Source organism: Sylvia atricapilla, chromosome Z, assembly GCF_009819655.1.
Source record: "Sylvia atricapilla isolate bSylAtr1 chromosome Z, bSylAtr1.pri, whole genome shotgun sequence".
Lineage (NCBI taxonomy): Eukaryota > Metazoa > Chordata > Aves > Passeriformes > Sylviidae > Sylvia > Sylvia atricapilla.
In genome coordinates, this window is record NC_089174.1 from 57,120,613 (window position 1) to 57,147,192 (window position 26,580).

The 26,580-nt window shown below is 35.8% G+C and overlaps 1 protein-coding gene and 2 long non-coding RNA genes across 8 annotated transcripts in view; 2 read left to right on the forward strand and 1 right to left on the reverse strand.

Annotated features, from left to right (window-relative positions):
- The window catches only part of LOC136373990 (uncharacterized), a 380,400-nt gene that overhangs the window by 183,959 nt on the left and 169,861 nt on the right, over positions 1-26,580 (reverse strand). The window lies entirely within an intron of this gene.
- Positions 1-26,580, forward strand: part of LOC136373991 (uncharacterized) — a 229,122-nt gene that overhangs the window by 157,577 nt on the left and 44,965 nt on the right. The gene's annotated exons all lie outside the window — the stretch shown is intronic.
- Positions 1-26,580, forward strand: part of NFIB (nuclear factor I B) — a 162,658-nt gene that overhangs the window by 105,142 nt on the left and 30,936 nt on the right. For all 6 annotated transcript variants that reach the window (XM_066339087.1, XM_066339089.1, XM_066339091.1 and 3 more), the window contains exons 4-8: positions 2,883-2,951; positions 5,036-5,156; positions 7,029-7,147; positions 20,653-20,784; positions 23,122-23,306. In XM_066339087.1, coding sequence (XP_066195184.1) covers positions 2,883-2,951; positions 5,036-5,156; positions 7,029-7,147; positions 20,653-20,784; positions 23,122-23,306 — 626 coding nt within the window. The remainder of the gene's footprint in view (positions 1-2,882; positions 2,952-5,035; positions 5,157-7,028; positions 7,148-20,652; positions 20,785-23,121; positions 23,307-26,580) is intronic.

The window sequence follows — 26,580 nt, forward strand, 5'->3', positions numbered from 1 at the left end:
ATTATATCTTTGATAATAATTTGTCACATTACAAAGAGAAAAAAGTCAAGTTGTTTTTCATGTTGATAGAGACTGATAGCTGCAGTTTCCCTTTCTTTCCCTATGCCAGACAAAGTATTTGTATATATCTATGGGTGTCATTGTTTTTGGCCCATTCCAAGGTAGGATGGAACCTTGGTGGAAGACATGTCCCATCAGTCAACAATGCATCCTTTTGTGAGGGGATGAGAGATGGTGGTACCACTTGGTGCCAAAATACTTTACCTGCTCCCATTTCATTATCACAAGGAGAGTAACACTGGATTGCTCTTTATATTATCTATGTATGCTCAGTGTTGCCAGTGAGAAAAACTTAAGAGGCCATGAGAGAAGACTGAAGATTAAGCATATGTGTCTGGGTGTGTATATATGCACAAATGTACACATCTGTGTTCTGACATATAAAATCAAACATAGGCTTTTTCTTCTTTTAGTATGAGCCTTAAGTCTTGTTCTCACTATAATGATAGCTTGATTAATCTATGCTTGGCTAAAGCTCCTCTGAAGTAAGTCTGGCTTGAATGAGAGACGTTGTGCTTCAAAGTAGTTGTGCTTGGACAAACAGCAGAGAAGATCAATCATGTCTCATTATCAGCTTCAGAGCTGGCTGCATGGTTGTATACTGGCTTTATGCCACACTTCACTTATAAGCCAACTAAAATCAAGAAACCCTTTTCTCTTTGGAAATCTCCATGTAGTACTTTAGATTGTTCCTACTGGAGGAAATAAGCAGAGAAGGGAAAGATTGCCATTTCTTGAGGAATTATTAGCATTCATCCAGTTTGTCTGATCTTAGATTAAAAAATAATAACTGAGAAGGAAAGGAAAAGTAAAAATTTACTGTTCGCATTTTTTTATTGTAAGAGTATACCATATTCTGTCAAATAAAGAAGTAAATATTTCAGAAGCTATGTCATGTTTTCATCCACACAAAAAGCATGGAAGAAACAGTGCAAGAGAATGCAGAAAATCAAAGAGAAAAACACTTATTTCTTAAATTCTGCAGAGGGGCCAACAATATCCAGGTGAAGGATAGTAAGAGAGGAGAAAGTAATGGATATGGAGAAAATCTGTCGAAAATGAGAGAGAGAGAAACACATAAAAGGAAGTGAATTAAAATGGGAGGGAGACCTGCAGAACTACTAGTGGGAATAAAGACATGCAGGAATAGTATATGAAATGACATTGACTGGGAGAGGAGAAGATGACTGCATTAGCACAACACAGTTCAGGATGATCCCACAGGCCTACAGTGCTCTGTACACTCTGTACATCCCATGATGCTTGTTCATGGGATGGTTCTCAGCTGGGAAACACACTCTCCTAGAGGTCTGACGGCATAACAGAGTTGGGAAATGTGCTCAGTCAGATGGGTTCCTATTCTTCCAGCTAATGCTCTCTGATGCACTGTTTATACCTGCACTGGTAAATAATACCAGAGGTGCTGGATGAGGCAGGTCTGTGGGACTAATAAGCAGAGAAGACCACTCTTTTTGCCTCTGCCCTCTTTTTGACCCTGGAAAGTAAGTAGTGGCTTCTGTAGAGATATGAAGGACAAACCTCTCAGTGTACTAAAGTGTACTGCTTTTACAGTCACTGTTCTAATTACAGTGGTCATGTTTTTGCTAAATCAATTGAAGTTAAAAGCAGCAATTTTCACAAGAAATCCGAAGAGAATGATACCAAACCACTGTTTTCTAAAACAGTAGATATTCCAGTAGACTAAAAAACCACTTTTTTGGATTGGTTTGTTAGTTAAGACATGTAGAATACTTTTACTCCTTCAAACACTGGGAACAGAAGACTGACAGTTTATTTCCAAAAGAAAAAAAAACCTTGTATAAATTCAGAAAAGAGACTAGTGAAACCACAATAAGAAATTCTTAGTGCAGTGTCTTACATGAAAACAAATTAAAAAGTAGCACTATTGGAGCAGCAGAGTGCACCAAGTATAGATCTAAATACTTTTGTTTGTAAATGGTTGTGATTACTACTTTAAAAGGCCATAACGCCATGTAATCTCAAATTCACTAATACAGCATTTGCTATGATTATTAATGTGAGGCTTCCACAGAAACATGAGTTTCCTACCACTCTTTGCATAAAGTTACTTGTTATGCTACTGAGATAAATGATTTTGTTTATCAGTTGCTGTTTCACAGCAGTGCTCCAATTTATGCCTGAATTTCAGAGCAGAGAAAGTATATCAAATGCATTCATCTTATTCTAAGTAAATACAGGCCAAAACAATAATATGTGTTTTCTTAAATATGGGTTTCTAGATATACGATTCAGCATCTATATAAAATACACCCCACTGAATAGCTCAGCTGCTTTGTTCAGTTCCTGGTTTTCCTGGAAATATTAACAAAGCCCTCATCTGCCTTAGAGATGATGATATGGTAATGAATCTTGTACTGTAAAGTCACAATCAGCAAGGTAAGAGTTAAGTAAAAATCTCTTTTGCAGAAACATATGTAAGGACAGGATTGCTCTATGAGGAAATTGCTTATCCTGCTGATACTGGTCATAGTTCAAGATACTAGTAAAAGAAACTAGTTTTCAGGCACTTTTTGATGGATATCTAGGGACTAAGTATATAGCTTGTTAGTTTTAATATACTGTTAAAAATTTGCTCTATCACAGATCCTTGAGCCTTTTTTTGCACCTTTGCCTGAATTTTGGCTCACATTAGATCCTGTGATCAGCTTTGAGTGTACTTTGATTTGTGTATTATTGGTCTGGGCCTCTGTTGATACCATTGTTAACTGGTGTATAAATCTATCTATAGTTATTTATCAATTTTCTTATTATACTGACTATGGTTCTGTGGTCTTTTTCAGTGTACCTTGAGGACAGTTTCGTGAAATCTGGGGTATTCAACGTATCAGAACTTGTGAGAGTGTCAAGAAGTAAGTTAGTATTTGTGTTTAATTATTTTCAAAGCCTGCTATGATCAAGTGGAGGTTTTTTCCTTGAACATTTTCCTCCACAAGATGTAAGATGCATAGGAGATACCTATAACCATGCACAATTTTGATATATTTGACCACAGTATTACAGTCCATCTTGCACATGTTTATAATAAAACAAATAGGTCTTCTTCTGTCTTTTCAATACTTAAAGATGGAATCAATTTGTTATATCTCCCTCTGCACACCTAGTGGTCTGAAGTTTCAATAAAATTACCATATGTTGCAAAACTTTCTTTTTTTAGACTTATATTATTTTAAGGATGCCCTACACATCCTTGGATATTTCTAAAAGATCTGATTATTCTTTTAGTTTTATTTTTAATTTGTAGCTCTTAAAATAAAAATCACAGTATGGGTATAAAGGCAGATCAACAGTGTATGAAATATTTTTGTTTCTTTAGCATTGGCTGTAACTGAATCTCTAATTACATTGTCTTGTTTTGTCATCAGAGATATTACACACATCAACATGTAAAAGCCTCCATAAAAAATAAATATAAAAGTACAGGTGAAGCTTCAACTGCAGAAAGAAAAAGCAAAAAGAATATAAGACCTCTTTTGTTGGCTTCCAACAGTTGTTATAATAGTATAGCATATAACCTGCCCACATTTTCATCTTGCATTACTTCCTTACTCTTTGTTTTGTCCGTTTGCCTCCAACATTATTAAAGTGTTTCTCTTAAGACTTAATTAGGAAGTAAAGAAGAATAGTTAAAAATTATAGTTAGAAGTGTCCATGGTCATGATATGAGCATTTTTGAAACTGAATGGTACAGAAAAATCACTTTTCTGGTGAGGTGAGGACAAAGCCAAGGAAGATTCCAAAGTTTCCAAAATGTCTGTCCATGTTTTGCACAGGTATTAACTCATGCAGGGTCAGGCTGCTTGAGGAATTTAATTACCTTACTGAGGCCTCAGATACATAGGTTATTTAATTTTCTGTGGTCATAAATTAATATTCAACAACTTAAATTATGTTAAATCCTTCAGGAAAACAATGAGCATTGCAATCCTGTAATGCTAAGGCATATCCTTTTTTATCCTTGCTGAAGATATGGTTTTGTTGTTTTAGAAGGCTAAAGATGTGTGAATCATAGCTTTCTTCTTGTTGTCAGGTGGTTAAGTACATTTTAAAGTATGAGGCCATCCAGGTTAAGAAAGAAACAATATTGTAATTATGCTGAGAAACTGTGTGTTATGCAGCTGTTATACATGATATACTTCTAATAATAGGCATTAAGGCATGTGGTTTCTGTGGGATTTCTTACCATGCATTTGTTTAACCTCAAGCCGCAACAGAGTTGTACTTAAACTGTCAGGAAAAATATAAACCTTCAAATACATTACACAATGTGCAATTATTCTTTTAAGTGCCAAAGGTAGTTAAAATGCACAATGCACAGACAATGAACAAAGATAAATGCACCACAATGTGTAACACATAATTTATTTTTGAATTGCCAGAGTCTGTATTTTACACAGAGACCCTATAAGGAGGTGAAGGTAACACTGACTGTATGTATTTGTGTGTAGGTGTACATACACAAAGCAGAACCTGTGACACTGGGTGAAAGATACAGAAGGCAGAAAACCAGGCTGTCAACACAGAAAGCTATTATTAATACAGGAGAGTTAACATTAAGGAAAAGGAATTAGTGTCTCTGGGTTTCTTATTTCCATTTTATTCAGTTCTTTAATGAATAATACTAGGTGTCCTCATAAACTTGGCTTCATTCATTATAGTGTTTGAGGTTTCTATTATCTTTTCCATATTGGTGATTCCATGTTATCTCTTATAAAGCAAGTGTATTGTATCTGCATAACTGCTAAGTAAGTACTAGAGAAGATAATTCACTTTTTAGATACATAATCAGTGATACAACTTGTCTGTGCTTGGTTTCCACAAGAGGCAGAAAATTAGATACGTGTAGTAACATCTTGATATTTTTCCAAGTGTTGAAAAAGAGAAGAGCTAAAAAGGTAGAAGATTATCTGACTTCTTATGATGATGTATTTTTCAGCGCCCATAACCCAAGGAAGTGGAGTGAACTTCCCAATTGGAGAGCTTCCAAGCCAGCCATATTACCATGATATGAATTCGGGTGTAAATCTACAGAGGTCCTTGTCCTCTCCACCAAGCAGGTAAAAACTTGAAACAAGTGCTAATGTGAACCATGCTTAATAGTGTAGGACAAACAATTCACAAATCCTGTTAACAACCAACTACTTTGTTAATTTCCTCTGAGTTTGTGAGTCTAGATACCTGTGTATGTTACCATAATCTCTGTTAATTTTTAAAGTAAAATTTTTTTCATTTGAAAGGGTGTCATTATTGTCTGTCATCTTCTATGGTATTGAAGATGATGATAACTTTTTTCAGAGTTTGAAGTGCCCACTAAATCATCTGCCAAGAGGACAGCTACACATCCCAAAACTGTTGCTGAGCTGCAGGAGGGTCTAGCACTTGGGAACATGCTGGCAGGGCTGGTGGTGGTTGTGGGCAGAAAGACTGTTTTTCATGGCTCCCTCCTGGACAGCTATCTTGCAAGATATGTTTGGACAGATACTGTTTCCTCCTTAAAATGTGTTAGGACAGGTGTACAAAGACAAGGTGGTTTCATCCAACAGCCCAGCTCATGCAATGTATTTCTTGTCTCGTTCTTCCAGGGGGCATTTCCCAACAGAGTGGAAAGAAGGAGGAGAATGTGAGATAGTTACAGATTAATTTTTCTAAAGGGTCTTCCTTTGTCTGCTACAGGCAATTTAATCTGAGGGACTGACTTGCTCCTTGTTAAAAAATGATCCCTTCTCCCATCTCTAAGAAAATGTCCCATTTTCTCCCAGGAGCAGCTGGTGGGCCCATGCATGTAAAGAACCTACAAAAAGTGCCCTCCATCTGACTCCCAAATAATTTATTATCTGTCAGACCTCTAGGGTCCCTTGGTTTTCTGAAACTGTCTGCTATACCATGAAATCACAAGCACTTTAGAAGCTGTCATTTCTCCACATTTCTGTACCCCAGTGAGTTAGGAAGTGTCTGCACAATGGGACAGGGTTATCAGGACTTATCAGGGGGCTGAGGTATTCTTCCGCCAGCTCTTGGATCTTATGAGTTATTTTGCTCATGCTCCCATGTTTCATTACATTGTATTTTCAGCTTGGCAGTATAACAAATACATTTTAGAAATTGATGGATTTATTAGAATAGATGGCTTAATTATCACAGTGTAGCAGTAGCAGTTATAGTAGTAGCAGCAGTAAAAGTAGTAGCAGTAGTAGTAGCAGAAATAATAATAATAGTAATAGTAAATAATAATAATAATAATAATAATAGTAATGGCACACTATTAAAATATTTATTCTGGTTTTCTTTGGCAGTCAGTATAACAGCTTCAGTATATATTACTATAAAGAAATTTCACTCTCCTCCATTGTATTGAAGTTCTGTCTCATTTTATATGGTGTAACTTGAAATAAGGGCCTTTTGTTTTTTTTATTAAATTAGTCAAAAATGAAAGTGTTTCAGGCTAGCCCTCTTTGAAAAGCTTGGGAGATCGACCTGATAAATACAGTAAAGTACATTTTTTCCTCAACTCATTCACAAAAGTTCCTGTTTTACCTTAGACTCATTGGTAACATTTCTCAGTGACTTGCTACTTTTCAGGTTTTCTGCATAGAGTTTAGTACTTTCATGACACAATCTTTCTTTGGTAGGCTACAGGAACTGGTTTATTGGTTGTTCAGTGAAATGCTGTGGCTTTTTATATTACCCATTCATACCATCTTTGAAATATTAAGTTATGTGAATAACCCAAGTGCATACCTGCGTCATATATTATTAACATTGCCTGTGCAAGTTAATGTAGGTGGGAATATCCAGATACTTTGGTGGGTTTTTTTTTGTTGTTAGCTTGAATTAATCTCTATTAAAATGTCTGTAGAGATCCAAACAGTTTATATATCACTACTAGATGAATATTTTATTCACTGACAAATCTCACAATTCTTCAACAGCAAAAGACCCAAAACTATCTCCATAGATGAAAATATGGAGCCAAGCCCGACAGGAGACTTCTATCCTTCTCCAAATTCACCAGCTGCAGGAAGTAGGACATGGCATGAAAGAGATCAAGGTGAGTAACATGGAATTATTTTACTTCGGATTATGCTCAAATATACAGTAAATCACTGACATTCTATTGCTGCAATACAATGATGGCTTTTTAGAAGAATCTTTTTCTCTGTATGGTTTCTGTATTTGCTGGTTTTGTAAATGTATTTAAACCCAACAGCCAACAGGATATTGTATAAACAACCATAACAAATAACATTAATAATAATAATAGTAAAGTAATAATAATAATAAATTTTCTATCTGGTGACAGCCTTATTGTTTGAAAAGATGTGACAAATGAGGTAATTGATATTGTCTGTGATGTGATCATCCCAGTAGAATTTGGAGTCCAGTACTTTCAAACAAAAATCAAAACATCTCTTTACTGTGGTTTAGTCAACATATGATTACACTGTTTTTGTATTACCATGACACAGACCTTTAGTCTCTACCATATCACTCAGAGTATATCCAATAAGCTCTTTCTGAAGAAGTCTCTGTGTGGCTCTCTCTGCAGGCTGAGGAGATTGGTAAATGGTGGTATATTCAGAGTTTTCCACATCAAAAAACATGCTTACATGGACAAGAAAGTTGTGGCTGTCAAAAGAGCAAAATTAATTGTCATAACTCTCCCTCATGTTATCTTGATGCTTTATCAATCTAGGTGCCAGTGCAGTTTTTTTCTCTCCCCTTTGTTACATGAGAATATGTTTAAACTCATATATTTGAACAGTGCTGGTTAATGGATCCTGTGGCTGAGGTACTGCAGCTGTCTCAAGAGACTGTGACATGTAAAGCATAGTACATAAAACAGAAATAGAGAAAAAGGTATGCAGTTGCTTTCTTTGCAAATCTTTCAATATTTGCCATCAGTTTTCACATCCACTGCTGATCATTGCTCTCAGTTATTCAGCAATTGAATGACCCTTTGGTTTTAACCCTCATTTTTATATTGTTTTAAAGCTTAAAAAAACCCCAAACTAGCAACAAAAAAAAAACCCAACTCTTTTTTCCCTGTCATCTCCATGTGCAAGGAAGCATGTGGCTGGTATTCGTTTTACCTGCATTTTACTTTCACATTTCCATTATAGTCAGTCTCCTTTTAATCTGGTTTTGCCTACCTTCTTACCATTGTTCTTACCATTGCCTATGTTCTTACCATTGGGCTATTCTTCTCAATGTTTACTAGGTTTTTTTAATCATAATTTCTTTGGTACTTCATTTCTCTTGGAGACTCTGATACTTATTTTTCACTGTTTGACACATTCACTTTTGAATTTTTTAAAAAGAGGATTGCCTGTGGTTTTGCATAACCGAACTTAAGAACAGTAAATAGGAGATCATCTGCCACCCTGAATCTTCCTCCTTATGCAAAATATTTTTCTCTGTTTTGCTGTGAAACTTTATTACAATTTTTCATGAAAGACTGGACCATACTTCAGAAAATCTGTTTACTTTCTAGATAATTTTTTTTTAATATTTGTAGGCAAAACAGCTTGTTCTTCCTCTCTCATGTATCCTCATTTTGAAATGAAGTAGTTTTCTGCTGCTGTGTGAGCTGTAGGGGCTTCTGGGAAGTGCACTGCCACGTAGATTCCTGAGTGCAGGTCCTTATGACAGAGCCTTTCACAGATGATCTCTATAGTTCTCAAGTATCTCAACTGCATTTTAGATTTTTAACCATTCTGCTTGCAAAGAATTATTTTCCATGAACACTGGATTTGTTAATGTTTGTATGAACTTCACATTACAATTATCAGTAGTGAGCAAATGTTATGATTTAAATTGCTGGAGTGTATTTACAATGAACCTTTCCTTAATTTCTGTGTCATTAGATAGCTAGACTTCTGGAGTGAAACAGCTTTTAATATGTTCCATAAACCAGGGAACTCCAATATGAGGAAGAAAGAGTAGAGAAGATATACTTAAATCAATGTGTTTTACTTTTGCTTCCTGGAGTTTACATGCCTACCTGCATATCTTCTCTTCCAGCACTAATGTGACATAGTGAAATTTTACCAGATCCCTGTTGGAGAAGTTGCCTTTGAGTCACTACTAGGGACTTTGTTTCTTCCATCCTGAAGATGTTCATGCGGAGGCACAGATACAGCACTGTCCAGTGCAAAAACAGGTGTACTGGGGAAATAGAAGCCTTTGGCCCCCTAAAAAGTTGTTTGTCTCTGATCACTTTCTGAGGTTATTGTGCTGCTACAGAAACTCCATAAGTAGTAACTGCAATGCCTGCCCTTGGTGTCTGGGCTCAGTGGGAAGGCGTGTGGGGCAGGTCCTGGCATATTTGTTCTGCTACTAGTTTTTAGATACTTGAGACCATCTTCATAGCACTGATTTAATCTCTCCAGTGAGCAATGGTTGGACCCAAAGGAGTGGCATGAAGCTCTGTCAGGACAGATTTACTTTAAATATTAGAATAAGGTTCTTCACCCAAAGGGTGGTTAGAATAGGCTCCTCAGGGAAGTGAACACAACTCCAGTCTGACAGAGCTCAAGGAGCATTTGGGCAGTGCTCACACACACATGCACAGGTTCTTGGGGCTGCCCTGTTCAGGGCCAGGAGTAGGACTTTGATTGTCCTTGTCCGTCCTTTCCAGGTCTGGAAATCTGGAAATATAAGTAATAGAATCATCATTTTATGATGATTCTATTATTTATATGTGTCTGTGTAAAAGCTCTGTTCAGACACAGATGTTTTATCATGACACTTTGTGAAAACCTATTTTCTGCTTCCATATGCCTACAAATACGAAGATAATATAAATAAATTTTGGAGGTGGTTTCTATGCTAGAGATCTCACTTGTGTTACTTCCCTCTCATGTAAATCTGTATGCTATATGAGGTTAGGGATAAATGAAAAACAAATAAGCCTTTTGGGGTCACATTTGTGTGTATCCAGGGTCAACAAGGAATGCTCATATAGTCACAACAGGCACTGCTTCTTCAGGCAGTATCCACAGGTCATCAGCATCAAAAATGAAAACAATTTCAAAGTACCCACAAATAAATATGTCTCTGGATATCATGCTTATGGGTAAATAGCTTGTTTACCACTCTAGTGCAATTTTAATTTTTCTAAGAGAGACAACATCAGATTGATACTAAAACATACCATTGTTCATTTCAGTTTCATTGTCTCAGTTTTGAACTGACAGAGAGAAATCTCTAATTTCTGAGCTGAAATAAATTTAGTTTCTTCATCACCATAACTAAATGTGAAGGATTTTCATAGAAACTAAAATTAAGTAGTTTTGGAAGACTTTTATCATTAAGACTTTTCACATCTTTATTTAACAATTTCTAAAGTAACACAAGTGTCATCAGTGAGGTAGTTTGGAACTGGATAGTTGCAATAAAACAATGACATCTGAAACTCATTTCAATAAAATATTCAGGAGTTTCCTAGATGTCTGAGGGGTATTCTAAAAGTTTTGATAGAGGGAATGAGACAGAAATTAATGGGCAACATAGAAATGTACTGAGATTAAAAATTGGACAGCAGAAAAGTTTATAGTAGGATGTAACACGTTAGACCAACTTTCCATTCCTTTGAAAAACAAATATCATTGTTTAGTAGGTAAGAAGACTTTAGGAGAGGAGTGATTTTGTTGTATTCCCAATAGGTTTTATAGTTTTTCTGTGCAGGCATGCATCATGATGATCAGGGACATGATTACAGAAGTACTTGTGGTGTAGCCGGGATGAAGCATTTGCGAAACTAAAAAAAGGAAATCTAGCCCAGTTACAGTAAAATATTGCTCATACCAGACTCTGCTTTCAAAATTCCAAAATTTCAAAATTCCAAACTGTCCTTTTTCTATTAACTGCCTTCCTGTCATAGTACTTCCAAAAATGTTTTGCTAAGATTTCCAGATGTTCTGCTTTATAGTCTGTTTTGGGGGAGCTGTCTCTTTGAAGATGTGACTCTGGCCAGAAAAAAGCAAGCACATCTTAAAAATAGTAACATTATAGATGGCATACACTTGGTAAGAAATAAATACACAAAGACCTATATTACCAATCTGATATAAAAATATAAGCCCCTCTAGTTAACCAAATGAACATTAAAAAGAACTTTTAATTTTTTTCATTTATTGTAATCGAATTATTTGAATTTCTTGAATCTTTGTAGAAGAAAAGAAAATCTTACCATGGGGCTGTCCTGTGGGTTTACTTCACTGTCTTTCACAAAAGTTTGTGACTATTTAAAAAATGTATGTAACCCTAAGGGTATGTGTAACTGTTTCAAAAACAGATTTAAAAAATACCGTGGAATGACAGTGTTGTTTTTTATTTTGGAGACATCCAGGCCGTGTTGGAAGATTCTGTAGTTTGTGCCATTATTTTTGCTATGTTGAAATGCTTAAAATGTGCTTCTATTTGTGTGATTTTTTTAAAACAGATTTGAGGTTTTCTGGCAGAGCAAATAGGCAGGTTTATAAGTGTAGAGATTTCTCCCAAGAATTTTGCCATTAGCCTTTCAAGTAACTGACAGTTGTCCAAAAATCCTACAGTCCCAGAAAGGGAAAAGCCATCTCTGAGAAAGGTACATTACTTAGAAATAGAGCTCTAACATGACAAATAGGATTTTAATTGGTATGTTTTCTGTCAGATATTGTGCAAGTTATTTTTTCTCTCTTGTGCCTTGTTTCTTTCAACTGGAAGCCTTAATAGCTTTAATAATGTCTGAATCATGTCTTACACCTCCATCAATTAAAAAAAATCTATTTCTAATAAGTAATTTGTGGTAGATCTCTTCCAGCCTTCCTTTCTCCAGGTTGCTGTTACTGAATTCTCTGCTATGTTTCCATATTAAACAAAATTTTGAGTTCCTGCACTAATAAGATTTTGTGAGATGGATGTAAGTTTCTGCCTGAGTAAAACTGAGGAGTGTTTTAGAAATTTAAAAATTTTATGCAATAAAAAAAAAATTCCCCTTGCAATTTTGAAGAGGAAATTACTAAAACTCTAAAAAGTTAGTAACTAGTGACTACTCTAGTGACTAGTGCAGTGGCTGAAGAGTATTTAGAATTTAATGGGCTAATGACTGTTGGTGAACATTTTGATTTACTAACTGGTAAGTAAATCAAATGCTTTTTCCATAACTTGTAAAGAAACACGAACAGCAGAAAAGAAAAGGACAGTGTGCGCATCTATGCCCTCGTTTCTGAAACCTGGTTTTACAAAGTTCATTAACATACTTGCAGACAATTTCTGTTTTACTGTTATAGTGTTACAACATTGTGTACATTGAAAATAAAACAGTTGTCATCAGTGCACACTGTTCATGACAAAAGTGGAGAGATTCATGGGGATTTCCATAATAGTCAGATGTCTGGAAATACTGAATATCGATATACAATGAAGTGAATTTTAATTTTACAGTTTCTTCATCATGTTCATTCTCTTACACCTCACCCACTTCTAACAACAGTCAAGAACCAAGATGCCATCGTTCCATTAAATCTGAAACAGCTGGACCTTCTTCACCTGTTGTTTGGCCAGTGAATGTTGGACCCTCCACTTCTCAGGTCCTGACACCCTTTGTTGGATACTCCTCTTCTGGACACTTGTCCCCTTTTCATTTCTCCCCATCCTCTGGAAACTCCTTTCCCACTGGGGTTCTTCCTGATGGCTGTTTCTTGCTTGAGTCTTCTTCTTGTCAACTGTCAAGGATGGATGTTATCATTTCTGAAGTGAGGGAACTAAAAGATGAAGTAGTTAGTGTGGTTCAGGAGTTGAGAACGATAACAGAACACCTTGGCTTTTTGGTGTCCTCTGTTGGACAGGGTTCAGGATTTTTTCCAGCTCCTCATTCTCCTTCAGAGCGTTAATACTTTAGAAACACACTCTCCATCTAACAGATCAATTCAGCTTGCAAAGGTTTACCTTGATAAATACCTGTTAAAATGCCATTCTGTGTTTTTGACTTAGTCTGAATTCTCGAAATCTTACTATGTCATATTACGTTTGAAAGCAATTAGTATCTTGTAAGTAGCTTGTTGCTTCTACCTTTGTATATTTTATTATTTCAAAATAGTTTTTAGACAATATATACACATGCATACACTACATTTCATATCTGTGTATCTCTATATAATACATATAAATTACAGTGGTTTTGACTAGTATGATGGGATTATTTTCAGCAGTGTAGTGAAATGCTGCCGCTTGATAAATTTACATAACTTCACATTTGTAAAATGAGAGATTTTTTTCACCAATACTAACTTCCCAAAATGTATTTCCAGAGTAACTCCTTAGTCATGGCTTTTGTGAGCCTGTTGGCTGCTGCGATGCTGGAAATTACATCATGGTAACAAACAATAGCCTTAACAGGGAAGAGCAACCTGAAGGCCCAATTTGAGTTTTCCTTGTTTTTCTTCCTCATTGCAGAAAAAGATGTTGGCAGAGTTCAATAAATGAACTTTGCCACTTTGCTCCTTGTTAAAAATAATGTTAAATCTTGGGATAGTTTAAACAAATCCAAGATGAATAGGAAATTTGTTTGTTTGTTTGTTTTCTGTAGTGGCAATTTTGCAAGAAAAGCTGCTTGTACGTGAAATAAGTTAAACATTATTTTTTTAAAGATGAATAGCATTTAAAGCTTGAAAGGCACTAAATATAGAAAAATAAGTGAAGGATCTCCCAAATGCTTATTTAATAAAAATACAGAGAAATAAAAACATACCGCGAACAGGATGGCAAAATTATTACCTGAGTAAGTTGCTTGTACATCCTGAAAATTGACATCCCACATTATTGAGAATGATGTTAAGTTTATGCTCTCTTCCAAAAATAAAACAGCAAAGATTGTATCTGTTTTTCTGTACTTAAAATAGATTTAGACAAATTTACAACTTGTTCATAAGTATCTTCAAATATTCAGAACAGCAGATGAGGAAGTTTTTATTCTGGGCAGAGCAGGGACATGACTTTTCTTTTGGCCGATGAGCACTTAAGTCTCTGACTGAATGCAGACTAGAAAAATGTTTAGAAATATCAACAGAAAGAAATATAAAGAAAAATGTTTAAAAATATAAAGAAAGACAAAGACATTTGGAGATGCAATAGGAAGCATACAAAAAAGGTTTGCTTTTTTTTTTGCATTCCTGGAAATGACTGTTATTTGCTCAATAAAATCACTGTAAAAAAATCTCATCACAGATTCTTTGTCTTTTGTTTTGACAAATATATTGTGGAAAGACCTATTACTTAATCTTTTCTATGTGTGATTAGTGAGTTGAATACACTCAAGGTCTCCATATTGATCAATGAAAGATGTTACTACAAAAGAGTATTTCTCTTGCATTCGTGGCCATTGTTCTGTGATGAATTTTGTGCCATGGCAACATCCTATTATCTGGATGGTAGATATCCTTTGATTGAAATTAGTGATAAAATTAATGTCTTAATGCAAGATTTGTCCCAGGAGCTATTATGTATAATTTTCTTATTCCAATTTTGCTGAATAAGAGATTTAGTATTTTGAAATTTTGAAACTGATCACCTCTTTTTAAAATTTGTAGGGTGTGAGTAAGTCTGCATAATTTAACATATGTAGTGCAGAATATCTTCATTTATGGAAAGAAGAGGTATTGTAATTTTTTGGGCATCTCTCTTCATTTACAGGTTCTTTGTTTCTGTTTTTATACATAGATATACTTGAAAAGGTAATTTTTTGCTCTTTGAAACAATCTGTATCAAACTTGATCAAAGTTGTATATTTCTGTCTGACTTAATGGTTTTGTCTCCATTGAAAACTATTCCCTACATGGATCAACAATTAATGTGGCACACCTCTTAAAATGTCCTTAACTGTTGCCAGTATAGACCAGAATAGTAAATAAAAAAGAGATTTCATAATCTGAATGCTTCTAAATCAAAAAATTCCCTCACATTATTTTATCTCAAATGGCCCTGTAATCTTATTGCATTAGAAACTGGAAATACTTTTGTGACTTTGGCAGTTATGGTTACAGTATTGATTTTCTTTTCCGGCCAAAGTCCTTGGAGTATCAACTCCAATGAAATGTTACAGCTGTACATTTTTTCTTGAAGTCTGGATGACTTTCTGTAGGATAACTTAATAAATTACTAAAATGTACTCCAAAGTCTTTATAACTTGTTTGGTTTTTTAGGAACATTTTTTTCATTCTTGCAATGCTCTTCTATCACAGCCATACACAGGTGTATATATATATATATATATATATATATCTTAACAATGATTCATAGATGATAAAGTAGCTCAGTCAATTTCTGAAGTGTAAAAATAAACAGAAAAGTGCTCAAGTACCTGAAATATGCTGGAGCTGCTCAAGAGTTTTTTTATGACAGTGGCTTTCTTAATGACAGTATATATATTTGTTATAGTAAAACAGTATTTTTGGCCTGATACCTTTTACATCTATTTCCAAAATCAGCCTTATTACTTGCAGTGCCTGCTCCATGTTTAATAGGCAGACACCCCACTGAGCTCTGTATTAGTCCCAAGTACTTCCCACATGATGTCTGATGGGCTATACTGGTACAGATGTGCTTTGATAAACTGAGTCTGCAGTGGTAGGAAGATGTGAGACAGGAGAGGCTACAGAGGTGCAGCTGGTCCCTGTGGATCACTGTGATGGGGTGGAGACATTCTCACCTCCTTCCAACAGCACTCCAGATCCCAATGATCTCCGTGATGTCACCCGAGGACAACTGGGAACTGTCACAGCAGGACAGTGTTTCTGGTATGAGATGAGAGTGAGGAAAGGTGAGTAGGGCTGGACAGTTTCATGCTAGAAGATCAATGCATAGGAAAAAAAATGATATGTTTTTCCTCACAGAAAACAGTGCAGATATGGTACCATAGTCATGCTGATTATTATGAACCTCTCCTGTGACTTTTACTGTTACTTCCCCATGAGAAGACGTGAGGTGTGTTTAAAGAATGAGAATGAAGAAATGCTGCCCACAGCTTTTAGAGGACAGAGTGCCATAGTTTCAGCCTAATCTTGGTGGGAATAGCTGTAAATTTACATAGACATGATCTTTTCAGTATGACAGTTAATTACCTACATGTCATGTGACACTTATGGGATTGGGTCTGTATGTCCTGTCCTACAGCTGGACATTTTTTGAAATGGGATGTGGATAGTTTTGGTGCCCACATATTCAGTATTAATGGTTTCGTCTGACCATCATTGCTTTTGTCATCCCCCATTTAACAAACAGCCTTTTGTTAAAATTGAGAAAAAAAAATAATTTTAGGAGATGTGTATGCAGGTTTCCCAATTACCTTAGCTTAAATGTCCATACACTAGATTATACTTTCCAAAAGCCAGTGCATATAATTCTTACAGGATCTGTACTGAGTTGTTCTGCTTTCTGTCCATAAAAAGTAGGATAATCAGTAATGAAATGGAGGATTTCAGTTGTCCAATTTTATACAGCTAGTCTCAAACACCAAACAAGAGTGCCCTACATTCATTTATATAGGGACGTGTCTGGGTTTTCCACCCTGCCTCCCTACATCCCACCTTCCCCAGTATGCCGAGAGGTGTAAAGGCAGGTTGGTAAAAACTTGTTTCTTGTTCAAATCTCTTTCTGCTGAGGTAAAGAAAATCTTCAAGGTAAACACAGCCCACAAAATGCTACTGTTGGCAATAGGGTATAGTATTCTGCAAGTTCTTGTGGATGAGGTCGAGAAGAATGACATGTCTGCTCCATCTAAAGGGTTTTAACTTTTGTGTTTCACTTGTCTGGAAGTTCTTGTATAATTTTCTTCTCTTATCTATATTAATACTTATAGAAAAAAGGAAAAAAATAGTTTAATTAATTGTAAGGCTAATAAAAAAATCAGTTACTATTGCAAGTAACTGACTCATTTTGCTGTAGCTTTTCTGAATTGCAGTATAGTTTTTGTGATTTTATTGACTGCTTACAATACTGAAAATTGCATCAGTAGAAATTCTAGTCTAGTTTATCTTCCTAGGTTTTTCAATACAAATCTCAAAAAATGATACATTGAAATGCTTTATCCATTGTGAAATGGCATAAAAGCACAACAGAACTGTGTTTGATTAGCCCTGGGCGTGGTTTCTGATGGGACATCAGTTGTCACAGACTGGTAGACTGGATTTTGTAATATCAGAGGTGTGCCTGTGAAAATAACATTGGTGCTAAGTATGCTGATTTGAAAATGGGACATTACCAAATCTTCATACACTGAAATATTCTAGTCTAGTATAAAATTTTCATATGTAAAACTATTTTTGACATAGAAGTAAAAGTAGAACTGAGAAAGATTTTATAATCTGAGGTAAAACAGGTCAGTCTTTTAAATGTGAAGTGAGCATCTCTTTCCAAACCTTGACACTAGTCCTAAAGTTTAGAACGCTCTCAGCCGCTAAGCAGAATGCATGCAGCTGCATGACCCTGTTGTTTCTCTCAGATGTGAGTACAAAGGCCTTCACCTTAAGAGTTGCTAAACATGACTCAGAAATTACAAACATCAAGGATCTCATGACACCCAGCTATTCAGGCACATCTTTCTTTCCTATTTATTAATATATATGTATAAAAATGTCTCCCTACTCATTTCTTCTTTTTGTGGAGAAGATAAATTAATTAAAATGTTTTGATTTTTGTGATTCTTACTTTCCATCCAGCCCCAGTGCCGAGTTTTTAGGGCAGATATAACAAAGCCTTTTTTCAATAAGTGAGAGGTGGTTGCGGTTTAAAGTCACTCAGCTGTCAGTATTCAGTGCCTTATTAAAATGCACAGTTGAGAAATACATAATGCTTATAATGTTAAAGGAAATCATATTGAGCTCATTAGAAAATTAGTGATGCTGACTCTGCCTGTGCAAAGTGCCTCTGCTCCTTGTTCACATGTGTACGTGCAAAGCCAAGGAAATTCTTCTGAGCACACTGGGATTTCTTGTCATTATACAGACATTCAAAGTGAATTTGGAATTCTACCTAAGTTTTCACATGCTTCATGCAAATGTACCTATCAGAAGAGGTAAAGACTAAGGCCAAGCTGGGCATGATGTGTGTAGTCTATCCTGCCACGAGAATTCATCCCAAGCACTGCCTCTGGGAAAGGGCTGTTCATTTAAAACTGTAGTATGAGAGGATGCCTCCTTGACAGTGGTGCTATGGACTTCGTAGTTTTTTGTCGTTCATTATGGTGATATACACTGTAAACTGAATATGTGTTTATCTTACTTTCTCTGGAGGTGATGCTACACTAGTGAGTTGTGAATAAATCGTTACAGGTTGTTGTTTACAAGAGTATACCTTATAAAGAAAAGCTTGTGAAACCAAGCAGTAGAAAATATATTAATGAGAGCTCTAGAGTCAAAAGATTTAAAGATATTTATTATTTGTTTCTGGATTCTTCTAGCTCTGCTCATAAGTATCTCCCATAAGCAAGAAAGAGAAGCTGATATGCTGTGGTGGTGATCAAGAAAGCAGGTCAAGTGTCCAGAAATAGGCAGGTGGAGGTTTAAACTCACCCTGGGTCACTGTTTGATTCCAGCTGAGTTCTCCCTACAGGTGGCTTGCTAAGTGCTCTACCAAGATGAAATTCATCCAGGAACTGCCTGAATGGCAAGCTGCTTTAGACTGAAGAAGAAGGACTTTGCTTTGATGAGGAAATTGCCAAAACTCATGTCTCATTAGTGTTTCCTAAGGTTCTTTGGAAGTGAACAACATTTTAATTAAAGGCTGATGTAAACATGTTTCTGCACTTTTCCTGAAGCATTTTATTACATTAGAACTGATCAAAATTGTTGCCTTGGGCTATCTTGAGCAGCTATACATCTGGAGCACCATTTGTGCAAGCTGCTGATGAACAGGCTACATACGCTGTGTTTCACAGCAGCTCTTCTGCCTTCCAATGTAGGCAGATTCACCTTGGAAGATGAGATGTTCTAACTATTTTTATTTGCATAAGCTCTTTTTACTTTGATGCGATGCTTTAAAATGTATAACATGCTACTTGTTTGTGTGCCTGTGTGCTGTATCTCCAATGTAACATGAGAATACAAACGAGGGATTTGGAACAGCGCTGAGAATTTTACATTTGAAGAACATTCTCAGCAAGACAGGACACTGAGTCTGATTAATTTTGACCTTACAATGACTTTGCCTGAGTGCTTTTGGCATCTTTCTGCTTTTCATCTGTATTTCAGGTTGTTTTTTTTTTTTTCCTAAAGTCTGTTTTATTTTCATTCTCAAAGTAATAAGGATTGGAATCCCTTCCTGAAACTTTAAAACAAATAAATAATTTTTCAGCAGCATTGTTGAAGATATGAACTTTTCAGGGTATTCAGGCACTCATAAGGCCTAGTAGTCAAGATCAAAGTGGAGGGTGAGAGTTGCAGGGGTGGATGGAGAGTCACAGGCAAAGTCTGCTCTGGGTCTGGTGCCAGTACCTGTGCAGGGCTTTACAGCAGGATGGGGCAGAATAAAGAAATGGACTCTCAGTTTCATGTGTCCTGCTCTAAGTTCAGTTCAGAGACCATTGGTCCAATTTGACATTCACATTTTGCAGGCCTGTCTTAGCAGAATAGAGTGTGCCAATATTAAAGGGTCAAAAATCCTTTTAAAAATAGCATGGTCCATGAAAGAAAGTCAGCTGCAATGTGGCCCTTGTCCAGTAAAGTGCTTAAGAAATTATCTTTGCTTGAACATGAGTTAGTCTGTTGATTTAAAATGGAACCAATTACTATATTGACATCTGTTTTATAAAAATATTGTTATTAATTTTGAAATAATTTGGTGCAAAGTCCAACAAATATTGATCAATTAATTTAAATTTTCAGAAATAATCCAGTATTTTTGCTCGGTGGGACATCATTTAACCTGGTAAAAATCATACATTTGTCCCTACTAGTGTGTTATCTTCACATAATGAGCTCTAAAGAAATGTTTTTATTGATAGGGAATCTCAAAGAAAGAAGTGACAAGACATCCTTGAGACATGGAATCTTAAGAGACAAGTTAAAATATCCCTAGTTCTTAGGGATGGTATATTGTTTCTCTATGGTTTTGGGAAGAGTAAGGGATAGGTTTTAAAGTAATGCAATAGTAAATAATAAAATAATAAACCAGCATGTGTATAGCAATTGCCCTACACACCTGAGTATAGGTGTTCCATTTAAAAATTAAATAAAAATTAAGTGGCTGTTGAAGGAACAGATGATTTGGTGATGTTCTGGGCAGCTGAGAACTGTCTAGGGAAGTTTTAAAGACATAAATTTCTCCAATGTTTGACTCGTCTGGTATGAAAGGAATGCAGTTTCTGTTTTGCAGGACAAGGAACCGTTAAGACATTATTTTTTATTCTCAAATTTGAAAGCAGTAATTTAAAATTAGTTTATTCACCATAGGGGAGTTGGATCATCATGCGATATTTGTGTTAGAACACCAGAAACAAATATTTTCTGCCTATAAAATTATATATCCTGAGCCAGGCTTCTAAGCTAATGTCTCTGTTACATTGTTTTTCTGTTGTAGACATGTCTTCTCCTACAATGAAGAAACCTGAAAAGCCTTTGTTTAGTCCTACTTCTCCCCAGGATTCTTCATCAAGACTGAGCACTTTTCCCCAGCATCACCACCCAGGAATCCCAGGAGTTGCACACAGTGGTGAGGGTTATGGAGGAGGAACTAAAAACCTCCTTCATTTCTTCTGTTCTCCTTTCCTATAATGAGATTGTGATGCATTTTTGCAGACTTTCTTAGAGACCTAATCCAATTTATAGTACTGGTGAAAATGAAAATGGAAAAGGTTGGGATAGCCTTGCAGGAGTGTTCATTTAGCTGTTCAGGTAATCTGACTGTTGGAAGTTAGTAAAAAGGATTTAAGATTGACCAGTGAATAAAATACACTGTACAATGCATGAAGAAACTAACAGAGGAAAAACCCTCCCTGTATTTTATCCTCTCACCTAAATCCCTTTTTTATTATTTTTGCTATGACTATATTACATTTAAACACCAAAATAGGCAAGGTTTAATACACAAGAGAAGTCACAACCGTGTTCACTATGTGACACAATGAAATAAGTATCAGTGCTTCTTTTGAATGCTGAGTCTAAAGAGCCCTGATTAAGCATTTCCCAACACCTACTTTCTGAAATCATTAGTAAGTCCATAGTAAAAATTCACTTGAAGTAAGGATTTGTGGAATGGGTCAGAATATATAACATTTGAGGGTTTATCAGTAATGACAGGGAAATTTCAGCATCCAGTTCTGTTTAATTCTATAAGTGAGACTGAACCTGGTTTTCAGATGAGAACACAGTCCTTAGAGGAGTCCCCTCAGCATTTCATTGTGTCTCCTCATAAACTGCATATAAAAATTTTAATTTCTTGAGCAGAGCTGAGTGACTAGAGGAGTAAAACAGATTTGAAAACTTTGTTCTTTTCTTTCACATGCAGTTTTGCTTTGAGAAGTTGCTATTTTATTTTTCCTCCATGATTTCAAGTGACTCCATTTGAATTCATGTAGAAGGACTATTTTCTCCTTAATATTCACTTATTTTGTATTAAAAATAGTCCTGGACTCATTCTGATCACTGTGAGGTTTCCACTACCAGAATATACACAAGCATTATAAAAGCATATAAGAAATGGGTGAAATGGAAGGGATAGATTTCTCTTCATTTGTGTTTGTTTCAAACTGTTCTGACGTGCCAGAGCAGTAACTACTATTTTGTTTAAACTGAACTTGGTGGGGCTGTGCTACCAAAAAAACCCCACAAACAAACCTATACTTATATCTTTATGTTTAATTTAGAGTTTAATTTTAAAATATATTAAAATATACATACTTGAGTGACAATCATAGCCTAACTTGTGGGTGAACTGTTTCCTTTCTGGGAAACCCCATCTTTATCTTTGTGGCCTTTTCTGTTATGCCAATGAGCAGTGCCCAAAAAAACAGCAAGTCCTTTAAAAATGAAGGTGAATAAACCCAGAGATGTGAAAGGTGGCCCAGAAGGGCATTGTTGGTGTGTTTATGCTGATATAGTAGCGTATCATTGAACAGTTTATAAAGGATCTTGCTTTACAGGCCTGATTTTGTATTTTCCACTAATGAAAACGGAAACTCTTGTTCTTCTCCATTTCCATTTAACTGAGTAACTCTTTTTTTTAATACACCGAGTATGTGCTCTCTAGGTATGCAGTAAGGGTGGAGAGTGTGTTCTTGTGCTGTGTGATAAAAGAAAGCTCTACACTTCCAGACTGACAACTGGGCACCAGAAGAACAAACTGTACCTTCCTTGCACTGTGAAAACATTGCCAGTTTAGACACTGTATGCAGTCTCTAGATAGAAAATTATGTGTTTGTATGGGCTGGAAATAAAGAGAATGAAAAGGATAAAAATGGGTAGGGTAGATAATTTTATTAGTCAGACATAATTTATTGGATGGATTGGTTTCTCAGGCCCTGAAGTTGAATGTTCATTAAAATTTTCATAAAGGTCAGCAAATATTTGTGGCAATATTTGTGAGTAGATATTGCCCCGTCCCCAGATGAGGCAGGTAGAGTGCAATGCAGTGAGGAATCCCCATTTCTTGGATCTTGGTGATTTTCCTCAGTGTTAGAGTGCTGTTGTGGGTTTTTGATTTGAGTTTTTTGGGCTCTGGATGGGAAAATTGTGTAATTGGAATATCTTTTATGCTGGAGAATAACTCCTGTTTAAAAAAAAAAAAAAAAAAAGAAAACACTATGATGGCATAACCTGCAAAACCAAACCAAAATGCACTGTTTATGAATTTGAAACAGTTGCACTTTCCATTTCTTGGGGTAATGTGAGGGAAGGACTTGTAAGGTTTTTCTGTAAAAATGCCATAAAGCAGGAGTACAATACATTGATTTATAACTGACTTTTTATTTTTCTTGCTGTAACACAGAGGTGAAGAATTTTAGAAGAAACAAGATGCGAAGTAATTTTAATTTTATTTTATCTTCTCCAGTCATCTCAACTAGAACTCCACCTCCACCTTCACCATTGCCATTTCCAGCACAAGCTATTCTCCCTCCTGCTCCATCTAGCTACTTCTCTCATCCAACGATCAGATATCCTCCCCACCTGAATCCTCAGGATACTCTGAAGAATTATGTACCTTCTTATGACCCATCCAGCCCGCAGACTAGCCAGGTACTGTAAAATTATGTGAACCCTCCAAAACAAGTCCTGTGAGGAATTTGTGTCTTCTAGAGTATCTAGACTGGTGTCTTGCCAGTTCTGGTCTAAGAGAGATCTGGAGCTGCTGTATGAGTGATACAACTTATCCTGTTCATCAGTTGAATAAAGGGTGCAGGTTAATCACATTTACTTACTTTTCCTCTGTCAAGCATAAGAAAAATACTTTACTGAAAGCCCTGGCAGCAGCAACAGGGCAGGTCCTGGTTCTGCAGCCCTCCTGCAGGTTGGGCCACCAGAGGAAAGCTCTTACTGTGAAGAGTGTGCTGATATATACACATGTCCTAGCACACACATGGACGTGTATAGTTATAGACTGGAAATTAAAATAAACTCTTAGAAGTTAGTACTTGCCCTGTTCCATAGACACTGATATTTCTTTGAATAGTGAACCCAGCATAGACATACAAATTCTATTTTTTCTTCCTTTTGTAGAGAACATGCTGTAGATGTGTTCCTGGCAACTGCACAGGTTCAAAGTCGTGTCTGATATTGGAAATTAGCATGTTTTTCATTAGTGAAGTAATTTGTGAAGGACTGTGTGCAAAACTGCTCTCCATGATAACATCAGCACACAGCATTACCATGTGATATGCAGTACAGGATAAACTGAAGTTGAGACTTGGTCTGTAAATACCTGAAATATGTCCAATGTCATCCTAATGTAATGTCTGCATTTCAGGCTGTTAATTTTTTATGCCTTTTCTGAAAGGCTGTTGTGGAGCTGTTGCTTGTCCTTTAGCATATTTTTTTGGAAGAGCCTTGGATATGTAAACTGAAGAGGCAGTGGTCAAGTTTTCCTTCTCTTAAGAGTTAGATTCCTTTGGAAGGACTTAACATGGGTGAAGGGGTTGCTATGAAAATATTTAGTTTTGGGCTTAGTTTGTTTTGTTTTTCACCAATAATAACAGGCCTTGCAGCATTGATTTTGGTTACAGCAGCAGCGGAACTTAAGACTGTATCAAACTTTGTTGTATAACAGATATGTACCCTTAGGACTGTGCAGAAGGTCATGGTGGCTATTGTCCCCATGGGCAAATTTCCTGGTCCAGCTGCATGACCTTCTATATATTTAATTAATTTTAAAAAAAGAGGGGAAAAGAAGTGAGTCCATAATATCAAAATTTACTTTGAAGAAGGAAATCCTAACTATGTGGGTTTCGTTGGTTACAATATTACTGCAAATTAAACTAAAAACTGAATGTGAGTATGTTGACTTCAGAATACAAATTGCTATCTGCACATGGATTAAAATTGTTTCAATCCTGTGTAGCATTTTCTCTGAGACTCAGCTGGGAATATTGCATGCAGGACCTGATTTTAATTTGTGTAAAATTTCCATGAATAACAAAGTCTAATTAAGACACCCATTAAAAGTCCTTAGCTGTAATTCAGTGCAGAAAATCTCAGAGTTCTGTTGGATTTTTTTTTTTAAACTGATGTCTTAATTAGGCACTATTAAGGGAAAAATTATGCAAATTAAATCAGGCCCTTACTGTTATGCATTTCTTCAATTATTCAGTGCTTGTTTTACTTACATTTTGATTTTTTATATATGTTAAAAGAGCAGATTAGGTGATAATCTCTCTGGATTGTTCCATGTTCTGTTTTGGATCATTACTGAAAACAACTACATCATAATGAAGTATCTGACTTTCAGTTGAAAAATGTGCTGTCTTATGATTTTAACATTGGAGAGTATATTCATTGAGCAGGAGTTATGCTTTCAACTTTTTGCCCAACAATTTTCCCTTTTCTGTGAATGAAAAAAAAATCTTTTGACCTTAAGATAAAATTCTAGTCTCCTGATTTTTTTACAGAGTAGTTGCAGACTTAGAAGACTTCATATTTTTGTCTATTCCATAGGGTATAACAGACTTAACTAGCCCAAATTTACTACTTTCATCACTTTCCATAACCTTTTTATTAGGGTAATTTTTTTCATTTCATTTGAGGTTTGATTGAGTTCCTGACAAGAGGGGATGGGGTAAATTATACCAAATATACAATTTCAGGCATCTGTGTCATCTATTCACCATAATTTATTATCATTAATCACTATTATTAGTAGAATATTAAAAAAATTAATTCTTTGAAATTAATCTCTGAGATTTGCTGTAAGTTGTTGCATGCCTATTCAAAATATTTCTAAATAAAATAGTTAAAGTTTCTGCTGTAAACAGTAGAACAGCAAGATTAAGCTTTTGCTTAGGAAAAGAAGAAGCAACTGTCTGTGAAGTTTCGGTGACAAAAGGGAATTGTTCTGATACAATGGCATGCCTTGAGCCAAACCAGTTTTTCTTTTCTAAATAAAGCATGAATTTTTATTCAAACAAATTTAATTATTATAAAATGCAAAACTGCATCTGTAGAAATACCACATCAAATTAATTACATTTTCCCACCTCAAAACATATGCATTTGGATTTTGAAAGGAGAACTATGATGATAGTTTTAATTTAGTGGTAGAAATAAAAAGGATGGATACCCTGACAGCATTTACCTAAAATGAACTGTTCCTCCTGAACATCTTTCAGTAATAGGCTAATTTAGATTGTTACGACAAGCAACTGAGATGCCCATTACTCCCCACAGCAATTTTGAGATTAATTACATTACTGCTGCACTGATTATAGTGAGACAGTCATGCTATTCAATGGAATACTTTAAGTAAAATTAGTTCGAGGATATAGAGCTCTCATAGGTTCCTATGATGGGAAGCACTGAGCAATTTTCATGACATAATGTTAAATAGTCCAAATTATGTGTGATGAACAGTCAGGAAGTTCAAACAGGCCTTTTTGGCTGCAGTGAAAAATGGGTCAACAATGGATGATCCTAAACAAAAGCGAGCTGTTGCTGCTGGTTTCATGAATCTCTGCTTTTTATCCGCTGCTCAATATGGAGAATAAACAAACAAATGTACCGAACAGAAAGAGACCTTGTTAGATATAGAGCTGGACTTGTCTCAAGCCAGAAGCCTGGTAAGTTCCCAGGGTTTTGAGAACTGCTGTACTTTCCACTGATTAAAATTTCTGCTAAACTTTTTTTAGTATACTTACTTCAATGCTTTTCCTCTTGGCTATGTTCTCATGTTACTGGTTGAGATTGCATGTGTGAGGATGTATCTGGATTATGATGGGGTACAGGTGTCTCTGATTGATACTGGTTGTTCAATGCAAGTTTCATCAAAAACTAATTGATTGATATGTGTCTAATCCACCTATGG